The 12,028-nt window shown below is 44.9% G+C and overlaps 2 protein-coding genes across 8 annotated transcripts in view; one reads left to right on the forward strand and one right to left on the reverse strand.

The window, feature by feature from the left end:
• The window catches only part of MIPOL1 (mirror-image polydactyly 1), a 180,954-nt gene extending 177,533 nt beyond the window's left edge, over window positions 1-3,421 (reverse strand). For 5 of the 7 annotated variants that reach the window (XM_074542654.1, XM_074542656.1, XM_074542652.1 and 2 more), the window contains exon 1: window positions 3,328-3,421. The gene's annotated coding sequence lies outside the window, so the exon portion shown is untranslated. Of the gene's footprint in view, window positions 1-3,078 lie in introns of all 7 variants that reach the window. The other 2 variants (XM_074542655.1, XM_074542653.1) reach the window with 1 other exon arrangement.
• Window positions 3,422-5,437: 2,016 nt separating this feature from the next.
• Window positions 5,438-12,028, forward strand: part of SLC25A21 (solute carrier family 25 member 21) — a 235,988-nt gene continuing 229,397 nt past the window's right edge. Inside the window, exon 1 of the mRNA XM_005479826.4 lies at window positions 5,438-5,658. Coding sequence (XP_005479883.1) covers window positions 5,592-5,658 — 67 coding nt within the window. The 5' untranslated portion in view covers window positions 5,438-5,591. The remainder of the gene's footprint in view (window positions 5,659-12,028) is intronic.

Genomic DNA, 12,028 nt, shown 5'->3' on the forward strand with positions numbered 1-12,028 from the left:
AAGAATTCCCAGTCCTGTCCCCTTTTTTAACTTTGTTATCCCAGAGGTGCAGCCACTGCTGCTGACAGGGGGTTGACCTTGGCGAGCAGTGGATTCATCATGAAGCTGGCTGGCATTGGCTCTGTCAGACATGAGGGAAGCTTCTAGCAGCTTCTCACAGAAGACCCTCTGTAGCTCCCCTGCTAAAGAACCATGCCATATAAAACCAATACACACATAAACTATTTTCAAAATTCTAATATATAATATTCTTTAGTATACCAAATGCCACCACTCTGCAGAAACTGTCGGTTTGCATTTTAACTGGTCCCTAAAGCACAAAGGTCCACATCAAGAATCATCATGGAAGACAGACGCCTGCTGTTATGAAGCAAGCAGGGAGCTTCCTCACAAAATTAGCAGGGACCATGCCAAACATACTGTCACTTAAAAAACTGGTGGCTGGAAGCAACAGAGAATCATCTTAACAACTGAGCATTCACACTGGTTCTTTCCATAGCTGCATCTGTTCCGCAAATAAAGGTTCCATACCAGAAGTTCTCCTACTCCTTCAAAACCATCTTCCTTTCAATGGAAAGGGAAAAAGGCAGCAGTCATTCCAACAGGAATATCTGTCAGTTGCAGCATTAGCTTGTAATTAAATCTGTCAATAGTCCTCAGCCCAGAAGGGTTGTTTGTTTGTTTGTTTCAAAGGTAAGTTTCAAAACACCAACTGCCCGCATAGGATAACAGATGTAAAGTGAGAAGCCTCTGCTTTGATTTGGGTGATCTGCACTGAAGTGAGCATCAAGTCAGATCGCAGATTCATAGCTTAAAACCATTGCACTATGGCATTTCACTGCCATCAACACGCAGCATCTGTTCTGCCCTATGTCTGGCAGACTAAAAAGCAGGTAGCATAAAGATCCATTAGGATATCTCTCAAGTTTGCAACTACTTTTACACAAATCTGTGATCTACAAGCAGGATGCTCTTCCCCTTCACCCTCAGCTCATGTGTATCTTCTTGCTTTAAATTCTAATGAATAATTTGTTGATTCTTTCCCCAAAGAACTATCAAACATGTATTTTCTCTCCTCTCCTAATGCCTTCTAGCAAGATCCAAAAACTCCCTTATTTTTTTACTAACCTAGGCACTCTCTGAAACTAAAAGCCCCACAAACTGTAAAAAGCAACATGTGGGTCATGTTGCATCAGCACCATACTATTTCTGCCAGTAATACAATGAATGTGTTGGATTTGTCTTACTTCAAGAGAAATACTAAGCCTGAAACAAAACCTTGTTTTGCTTCTTACTGGTCAGGGAATTACTGGTCAGGGAGTTTAACACCATTATAATGCATCCCTAATTCAGCAGCATCTAGAATGACTTCTAACAAGCAGGGAGATAGATTAACAGACTGTAAAGAAAAGCAGCATTTCCTTATCTCAAAGAGGCAAACTAATAACTAAAACGGAAATAAGGTAAATCCAGAAACAAAACAAGCAAACAAGCAAAAAGGCAAGAAATATAATTAGTTATAATGTGAAAACTGGGGAAAGAGATTTTTTAAATTTAATTTGTTACCCACTACTATTGGGCAGTGCTCCCCATTACAAACTGTAAGGAACTTGCAGTATCATTGCAAGAAAACCTGAGATACTTACAAAAACTAATAGCAGCAACAGTCCCTACCTTCTTAAATCCTATACATAATTTCATGTCCCAGTCTCTCTCTTCACTTTTCCTACTGCAACCACAACTGCAGTAACTTCTTAGCTGGACAAGCAGGACAAGGTTATCACTTTCAAGATCCTGAAATCAGCGCTAATCCCTTTACCAGTGACATGGTAGAAGAGCTCATAGCCATCAAACTGATGGCACCTCACTGGTGTATATAGCTCTATCTCACACAGCTGAAGAATCTCATCATGAACGACAACATTCTGGGTACTAAACAGCACAATAAACCAAAACAGAACTATCACATAAGCAGCATGTTTAACTGGCATGACCGTTTTAACCCCTGTTAAACCTCATGGGATTTATAAGCTAGTGCCATTACATATTTAAATAAATAATCTAAAACAAGTGGCTTCAAGCTAAACCAGAGTTGTACAGCCACAGAGCAGAACTGGTCAAGAACGGATGGTCAAGGACAGGTATAAGAACAAGGCAAGCACATCACTGCCCTTCCTTAAATCCCACAGATCCTGGAACCTCCAAGATTTGCAGCTCTGAGATTTTCTGAGCTAGAAAGCACATTGCTGTGGTTAACCGATTTTTCTTCCACAGCTAAAGCACTGCAATTTAAGACCATTCTAACTGGAGTTAGAACTTGCTGCATTATTTAAAAGCACTACGGCACTGCAGGACACTCTGAATTCCCAAACTCGGGCCGAACAAACTCTTACAGCAACCCAGCTCCAATCACCTCAACCCCCTGAAGCTGTACCTAGACCCTGCTGTAGTTTTTCCACGGACAAACATCGGAGAGTGTGCTGTCTCGGGTAAAACAGTCCTTTGGGTACATTTACTGAATGTTTTTCTCCCCAACTCTTCACACTAAGAAACCATAGCCTTCTTCCTCAGACGAAATAGACTCTCACATCATCATCAAGAACTCCGATTAGCACGAATTACAAAAGGAGCTGAGGTATACAGCTCATGGGGATTTCCTAAGCAACTTCAAGTCATAAATATTAAAAAAAAAAAAAAGCACAAACTTTATTTTGACAAGTTCTTTTGGTGCGGTTTTTTCCTCTTTTTCTTTTTTTTTTTTTTAAATGCATTACTACAGTGGCGAGCATCTTCCACAGTTTGTTCTCATCGGTCACTAAAGATCCAGCACCGACCTCCTGAATTTGTTCGGAGCAGGCTCCACCTCGGGCTGTCCCGGCCCCCTTCTCAGCGCTGTCCCCCTCCAGGGATGCGGCAGCCCGTCCGTCCCGTCCCTTCCCCTCCCGCAGAGCCGCAGCCTCTGGGACCCCAAACCGCGCATCCCGCACGGCAAACTTGCTGCCCCCATCTCCGGCTGCGGAGCGGACGCTAAGTCGGGCAAGCCGGGTCGCCCGGCGGCCATGGCGAGGTAACACTAACCCAGCCAAGGGGCTGCCACGGCACACGCAGCCGGTCAGTGGCGCAAGGGCCCGGCGACGGGTCGGTCCCGGGGGCGGAGGAGGCCGGGCAGGGCCGCTCGCCCGCGGGGAGGCGCTGGGTCAGAGCGGCCCGATCTAACGCCGCCTCGGCGGGACGCGCCGCCGCCGCCGAGCCCCGCCGCAGAGGATGGGCCGAGTTCCAACCCCAGCACCGCGGGGCGGCCCCGGCCCGGCCCCGCCGCCCCGTTACCTGCGCGCTCCGGCCCCGCTGCCGCCTCCGCAACAAAGCCGCGGGCGGGCGGGGGGAGGGGCGCGCGCGCCCGCCGCCCTCGGGAGCGCGCGGCGGCGGGGCCGCGGCCGGGGGCGGGGCGAGGCGGCGGGGCCGGGGCGCGGCGGTGGTGCCGCCCTGCGGGCGGGAGAGGCGGCGCGGCGGGGCCGGGCGGGAGCGGCTCGGGGGTCTCTCCGGCCCGACCTGCCCCCGCACGGCCAGCTGCGGGTCCCTTCTCGGCTGTTCGCGCTGGCGGGCTGCCCGGGATGCACGGACCTTCCCACTAAGGGACGCAGTAACCACAAATGGAGTGACAGACCCTGACAGGGATATCGAGGAAGAGAATGGAGTGGTGCTCGTGGTTTCGGAAGAGGCCATATGGAAACAGGATTAAGCCTAGAAGTGCTTTAGGAAACCTGCACAGTGGGAAGGTTGCCCTTTGTGGAGGAGGAGGGAGGGGTGGATGGAAAATAAGGGAGATGTGCCAAAGAGACTTCCAGTTGTGGAACTGAATTAGGGGGCATAGATTTGGAGTTTGAATACTGTGAAACAACCTTAATAGTTTCCTAACAATAGCAGAGGTTGTTTGTTTTTTTAAGGAGCAGGTGTTATGCTACTGTGTGAACATCTATGTAATTTACATGCACTCTGACCGTTATTCTCTTTGATGCAGGGACACATGCAGAAAACACATTTATCTGACCAGTTTCTGCACTCTGATGAACTCTAAACTCTCTTTGCTGACGAAATACTGTAGCAAAGTTCACCTTAATACTAGATTTGCTATTTGTACCCAAGAGAACATTGCACAGGGAGACCTATATCTCTGGAACAAAAAAGTGGTGATGCTTCAGCATCTGCTTTTTGATGATAGGGAACACTGGAGACTTGATCATCCAGGAGTATTTATTGAGCAGCATTATCAAGGAGCCAAACCAAGGGAACTAACACAAATGCTAATGAAACATTGAAGTTAAGATTTTAATTACTTAAAGGTCAGTACATTCAAGTTTTATTAATTTAAGGGAGTTATTCTGCATTCCCACAGCAATCTGCACTCAGCTCCTATATAGATAAAAAAATTCATGTTATTGTTTATTTGCTGATGCATTCAAGTGATATAGCTGAATACTATACCTGACTATTATTCCTTTTTGCAATTAGGGTCTTGGTCTTTTAACATTTTATTAACACTTCTCTGTATATTTCCTACGTTCCCATCCTTTTCAGTAGCAATGAACCCTACTGTTTTCCTCTAATCTTTGTTCTACATTACAAAAAGCTACATTTCCTTTCAAGGCTGGAAACTCTAGTCAGTTAGAAACATTTGTGGCTAAACTATCACAAAACACGCGCAGGCACTCAGCAAACTAATGTATCAGAACAGCCCTCTGAACTGTCTTGCCCATCAATGGTGCTGCCTCTGGGACGAGCCCATGCTGCCCCCACGTTGTACTCGGGCATCTTCTGGAAAAGCAGAAACTGGCCTTGCCGAAAGCAGTGCTGGGGGCTGTCCGCAATGGCGCTGACTGTGTGCCACCCCTTCCAGTCCGTGCCCTGTCACCCTTATGTTTACTAAGATGGGCCCACAGGTCCGTGTAACCTGTAATAGTTACTCTCCAAGTGACAACATACCCGTGTCCTTTGAACATCAAAGAGATGGAACCAACCTTTAGACTAGAGGTTTTTAAAAGACAGTAGGCTTCAAAAAGGCAGCCTGTGAGCCCAGCGGCACCAGCGACCCTTCCTAGAGGTTGAGGAGCAGAGGATGTGCGCTGTTAGCTGTGTCCCAGCAGCGGTGGGGAGCAGGATATGCGCTGTGTACACCAGCCCGAGGCGGGAGTGTACGACCCGAGCCCGAGCAGGCGATCGGCTGCCGTCCCCCGCCGACCGGCTGACAGCGCCACGGCCTCGCTCCCCGCCCCGGCCTGGGCGATCGCAGCGCCGGCCGTCTCGGCTCTGCCCTAATAGAGAGAGGCTGCCGCTTTCCGGCTAGAAGCGATCGCCCGTAGCTGCGAGCCCGTGCGGTGCCCGGGGCCGCCCTCTGCCCGGGGCCGGCTGCCAGAAGCCGCCGCGGGGCCGCGCATCGGCGCCCCCGCCCCCGGCGTTCGCGGCTCCCCCTCCCGCCCGCAGATAACCGCGGCCCCTCAGGCTCTTCCCCACCCGCCCCGCGCGGACTCGGCCTCGGCTCCCAGCCGCTCTCCAGGCGCCAGCTCCCTCTCGTCGCAGCCGCAGCGCGGGCAAGGATGGCTCGGCAGCCCCGGGGCTTTCTGCAGGAGGCCTCTCACCAAGTCGTCGCCGGAGGCTCGGCGGGTGAGTGCGCGCGTTCCTCGTGGGCGGGAAGGGTCTGCCCGTCCCCCGCCGGCGCTCCGCCAACTTGAGGCGCAGGCGGCCGCGCCGCCTCCCCCTCTCCGCGCCGCTCGGGCGGCGGGGAACGAACCGGCTCAGCGGCGGCTCCTCCCCCGCCGGGCGGCGCCGGCGGGCTCCGGAGGCGACCCAAGCCCGGGGGTCCCGGAGCAAGTCCCTGTAACGGTGCTCGGCCCGCCGGCGGGGCAGGGGCGTGAAGGGGCGCTCCCGGTTTCCGCGGTGTATCTGCGCCACACACGCCATGCAGCCCCTCGGGCGATAAGAGCGGCGGGCGGGCCCCTTCAACGGCAGCAGCCGCCGGTGTCCTGCAGCGCAGCCCGCCCGAAGGGCTGGAGCCGCCTCGGGGGAGTCCACGGCCGGGATCCGCCTCCAGCGCCGGGATACGGGATAGAAAACGTAGTTGCCCTGCTCAGACTCCTTCCCCGTGACACTCTTCGTCGCTGAGTTACAGAGAAACCAATGCAGGGCTACAGTGGAAATGCGTTTCTGTGTGGTTTTTGAAATACTTTTAGGAATGTCGACATTACTCATTAATTTGTAGTCTGTTTGTACTGCAAACTACAAATGTCAAAATCGTACACGTCTGTTTAGGAATGAAAGCGTTGCTGGTCAATTTCTTCAGGTTTCTTACCTAAATCCCAGTGAAACTGAAACATTTAAATCAGCCTGCAGTATAGGGGATTTTAACACAATATCCTGCTCTTTCAGTCTGCATATGTAAATCCTGTTAATATTTCAACTATGTAGTGTGTTTTTAAGTGTTCCTTAGAGTCTCTTCTGAGGTCTAAATGTTGTTTGTATATTTTACATGAAAGAGAAGAGCTACATGGTGGTATTGCTATGTCTTATGCTTCAGTGTAATGTGCACAAGAAAAATTCTCTTGTGATTGACAGCTGTGTAGCCATGACATTACATGTGAGCTTGTCTTCCATTCCCTCTAATTCCCCTTGTACCTCTAAATCCACTTCTATGCATTCCTACCACCAACATACATTTGTGCAGTTTGGTTTCATGCTAGTGGCTCTGTATGCCCTTTGTTTTCAGCCTTCTTCTTTGACAGTGAGAGATGTCATAGCAGAAGTGGAGAAGTCTGGTGTCCCAGTGTATTGTATGACTGCTGTCCCTGCCCTTCCAGTGTATTGTATGACTGTTTATGTAGCTTTTCTGGCACCTTTGAAATTCTAAAGGTTTTTTGGATTCTGCTTGGTACCACCCCTATCTTCCTATAGCAGAGAATGGAAAGGTTTAATCTGTCCTAGACTGTTGAAAACCCTTCATACATGAAGGGATACTGAGGTGTTTTGCCCCCAGATGTTTTGCAAGATGACAGATTTATCTTCTTTAGCAGTTGGCCTGTGCCTTAGTGATTCAGATTGATCCAATGCACTGTGTTACCATCCTCTGGCAGGAGCCTTTTTTTGTTACAGGTTCTCTTTGTAGAAGAGATTGCCTAACACCACAGAAAGAAAATTCCCATTTAAATAAATGAAAAATATTTGGTAATCTGGTAGACATCAGTATTAGGGTGAGAGAATTTTCAAGGAGACTATTGATCTGCATGCAACACTTTAAAAAAAAGTACAATGTGAGAGGCCTGTTGTGTCTAGTCCAGCAACTAATGTTAAGGATGCTTGCAACCTTTTGCTTCATCTCCTGTCAGGCAGGCAAGTTCCTTAGCTGCATCACTTGCCTTAAATTTGTACAGAAATTTCTATTACTTTGTTTTGAAATAAACCAGTAATGATTCATTATCTAAGTGTGAGCAACGCTAAAATTGTACCAGGGTATTTTGAGAAGTGTGCTTCAAATGGGAGCTATAAAGTGTGTTAGAAGGAAATGGATGAAACTTGAAAACTTGCTTGACAGATGCTTAAAACTCAGTGGTGTTTTTTTCCTGCTAATTTACAGAGAAAGTACAAGGTAAAGGCTGAAGTTTTGAAGTCTTCAGACTAAAAGTTATATTTCTTAGGCAAGTGTAGATACAAGATGGAAAAGGTGAAAGCAAGGAGAAAAGGACTGAGTTTGTTTCCTGACCTTAGTTTCCCAATATTACTTTGACCATCCTATATTGCTTTTAACTGTCTTTGCAGGAGGACATAGGACTCTTGAAGGTGTTTTGTTCTGTTTCCTGGCCTCAAGTGAATGCCATAGACATCCTAGAGTCAGACTGTACCACAGACTGGTATTTAGAAAGAAAACCAACCAACCAACCAACCAACCAACCAACCAACCAACCAATCAACCAAAAAGAAAACATACCAAAAACCCAAACAAAACAAAAAAAACCCCAACAAAACAAAATCCCTCAAAAACCCCAAACCAGACATAAATTAGTCTTAGTTAAGCTGGTTTCTAGGAAAGATGAGTTGGACTCTGTCAAAGCAATGGTAGGAAAGTGCTGAGGTTGTTGAGAATGAATGGCACAGCCCAGTAGGTGTAATTGGAGGGTCAGAAATACTGCCCGCATAAGTAAAATGAGAGGTTATTTAGTATCTCCATGTCTGAAGCAAAAGGATCTGATAAGAAGTAATTCTGCTAGGTTGAGTGGAAAATTATTAGAGATAAACCAAAGCTGGCAGATCAGGAAGAAAGAGATTTTTTGATGCTTTGTGGGAGATGACAGGACTTGTTCATACTTATTAAGACAGGGGAAGAGAAAGAAAGAAAGAAATCAAGCATGACCCCTAGTCTACAGGACTGATAAAATGGAAGATACTGGCATGCTGGAAGAAGGAGAAAGGAAAGTGTTCAGTGTTTTAAGAGAAAATATATCAGCATACTGTTGGCTGTCAGAGGCATTGCTAAGTTAAACTTGAACAGCTCTCTGCTGTAACTGAACTGTAAAAGTCAGGCATGATAGATCTCATGCATACTTTGTCAAGGGGTGTGTCTGCTTTCATGTGGCTTGCAATCTGACTTCATGTGAAATGGAAAGCTCTGCTTCCTGAGAGTGAATGAAATTTTAAATATGAACAAAGTCTTACACAGTCTTGGCTTATGTTACTTCTGCCGGCATTGTTTACTCCCATCTTTCAGATTCCTCAATGAAGGTTAATAGCATAATTCAAAATGCTTGGTTTTGTTTGCTTGCCTGGGTGTATGACAATAGTGAGGAAAAGGACTTTGATTAAAACCTAATTGGGACACTTCATTAGTGAGTTGAGGCCATTCTAGTACAGGGAACTGCAGGCATGTTCCTTTTCTCTAATGGTTAATTAGTAAGCTAAAGCATGTGTGGAATTTATAGCAAAAAAATTAAACAGAAAATCAACTCTAAACTGTAACGATCATTGTGAAAAGAGCAACTTGCGAGCTTCTGATTTCCTTAGATTTATAGCAGTTCTTCAAAATGTTATTTGAGGAGCTCAGTCAGTACAGGGTTCAAGTCACAAGAAGAATTGTTTCTCTAAAATGCAAAGATCAAAAAAATCCTTGTTTTGCCTGCCTGTATGGAAAAGGCAGAAATTAAAACAATAGTGTTGCATATAAAGTCAATGGATATTTCCTCATACAGAGGAACTGACTAGTGCAAAGTATGTTATGTGATACCCAGATTAATTTGTCAAGACATACTCGTAACAGGGTGTTGAGCCAGTTTGAATGATGAAGTGCAAATGTCATAAACAATTGCACAGATACCCATGGCACAGTGAAGGCTGGTGGCTGCATATGGTTACCCTGAAGGTTTTAGGATGCTTCTGTTTGATATAGGCGTGTTCTTGTTTTTTTAATAACAAAAGATCGCAGATGGAAACAATTAGCTAAAACTGCACGTAACATAAATAAAATGTAATTATATTTAGTTGTATGATAGCCTCGCTTTCTTCCATACATGTACAAATAACCTATAAACATTTTAAATTTTGAAGTTAAAAATTTAAATAATTTATTTCATATATTTAGCAAGTGATAACTAGATGACTTGTTTTTCAGATCTGTAATGTTTAACCAATCTTTAAGTACTTTTCTGCTGAAAATTAGGTATGTCTCTTTGCCTAATTCCATTTAATAAATGAACATGAACTGCAAAATTAATTACTGTAAAATTAATATGAAAAAGTCAGAACAAAATGAGCTTTAAAACAAAACTGTTACTTCATAGGGATAATTCAGGCTGATCTTTTTTCCCCCCTATTCTTCATGTTTTCATGAAACAGCAGGGTTTCTGCCTCTCTGCACTTCTTGGCTTCAATTTTTTAATATTTTTTAAAATTCTTTTTTAAAGAGTTAGGTTTCCAGCTGCATTGAAACCTAATAGGATTTGGGAGTCTAATTTTCTTAAGCTCCCTTGAAAGTCCAAATCTTTTCTCTTGAGAGGTGTTTTATTTCAGGAGTAGACAAAGTTGATTAACCTGGATAGCAGCAACTTCTTTGAACCAGATCTACAGGCAGGAAAGCCACTTGTCAAACAAAGACTGTGAAATGCAGATACAGTATTAAAACCGGTGTTTGGTCTTCCTGTTGCATGAGGCATTAGGCAGACAAAAACCATTACAAGGCACACTAGCTTGCATAATCAGTGAAACACCTTAGGTTACTTTGTCCCTGTGAATGGGAGAGGGAGTGATAGATGTACAGGAAGCACTTGAAACTGCAGGAAAATTGTTTAATTATTGTCCTCCCCCTCGCTTGTTTGTATTTTTATGACAGTTTTCTGGGAGTTAAAGTTAGGAGGAGTATTCTGTGTTTTCTTGGGTGCTTTTCTCTTCCTTTTAAGCCATGCAACGGGCATTCACATGTTACTAAATTAATTGTTTAATGCTCAGAGGTAATTTCATCTAGCTAAGTACTTAGCTACACCTTGAAACTTTCTTGACTTGAAACCATAAAATTTTAATGTACTGAAATCTTCCTTTTTCTATTTCTCTGAAGTCACTTAAGGCTGAAATATTATCTGAGGCCACAGTTCATGCTTGGTGTCTTTCACTGCCTTGATTTGGTATTTCAGATGTTTGCAAGCTCTTTAAATTAAAAAGCCAAGGATGGGAAGCAGTCAAAAAGTAATCATTTCAAGGAAACATTCTACAAGTTAAAGTGCTCCAAAGGAATGCACTAGAAGCAACCAATTAAGCCAATTTTCTTTGCTAGTCTGAGAAATTAATAGTGTACCAACCTGGTGTTGGACTTGGAGATTTGGATGGGAGTTGCTTGGTTAGCCATATGGTGAAGAGAAGTTTGGGTAAGAGAAGACCAAAATAAGGTTAAGTGCATGTAAGCTGAGATATCAGATATCCTGAACCTCCTCCAGTATCTTTGTAGAAATTGGGAGGACATAGGAACAGTTGAGAAGTTAGGACTTGGAAAGATTTCTATCTATTTCTGCTCAGACAACCATCCATGCACTCTGTGTTTTATGAAACCTGCTGAAAAGAAAACGTGAAGTACCTGTGCAAGGTCTATGTAGCCCCTACTGCTTTCATCATTTTACAGTTCAAAGAGGCAGTACAGTAATCAGGACAGTTAAGGAAGAGCCATCAGGGAAGCTCCAGGGATGCTGATTTTGAGGCCAGTGTACTTGAATTGTAGGCTTTGGTCTCCTACTCAATTCAAAACCATGCAATGTGACATTTTTCAATATGGTAGAATACAGCTGCATGCTGCAGACCAGAGCAGTGACAGCAGCTGAGGGTGTGCAGAATGCTATGGAGTGAGCCAGCTGAAGTTACCTTGTAAACCATTCCCAGTGGAAAATTTTTAGTGTACTTTCCCCACATACTATAGCATTTCAAACTTTAGTTCTGTAGCATTTTTCAGTCTCTGAGTCTCCCCTGTTCTACCAGCTGATAATTCTAAAAATATCTGAATCTGAAAGAGATTGGACTGTTTGCTTTGTATACTTCTAACTGAATTAAATTATTATTGGGTAACATGTTAAATTATGTTATTGGGTTGCCACAGAAAACCTTGTTTAATTTTAGTGGAAACTAATGAAATCCTCATGAGCTTTCATACATTTTGCTAAATATGCAAAGCTGGCAGCTAGCAAAACTCTAAATTTTCAGACAGTTAAGTAATTTGAAGAAGCAATACCCTTGCAATGTAGCTTTATTTTAAAAGGAGCAAATGAAAATTGCAGTGCAGAATCATGGAATTGTAGAGTGGTTTGGATTGAAAAGGACCTTATAGATCATTTAGTTCCTGCCATAGAGAGAGATGCCACTCACTAGATTAGGTCTCTCAGGGCCCTATCCCACCTGGCCTTGAACAGTTCCAGGAGTGGGGCATCCACAACCTCTCTGAGCAACCTGCTCTAACCCTCTGAGTAAAGAAGTTCTTCATAACATTTAATCAAAAGCTTCCCTCATTCAGTTTAAA

The sequence above is a fragment of the Zonotrichia albicollis genome, chromosome 6, assembly GCF_047830755.1.
Source record: "Zonotrichia albicollis isolate bZonAlb1 chromosome 6, bZonAlb1.hap1, whole genome shotgun sequence".
Taxonomy (NCBI): domain Eukaryota; kingdom Metazoa; phylum Chordata; class Aves; order Passeriformes; family Passerellidae; genus Zonotrichia; species Zonotrichia albicollis.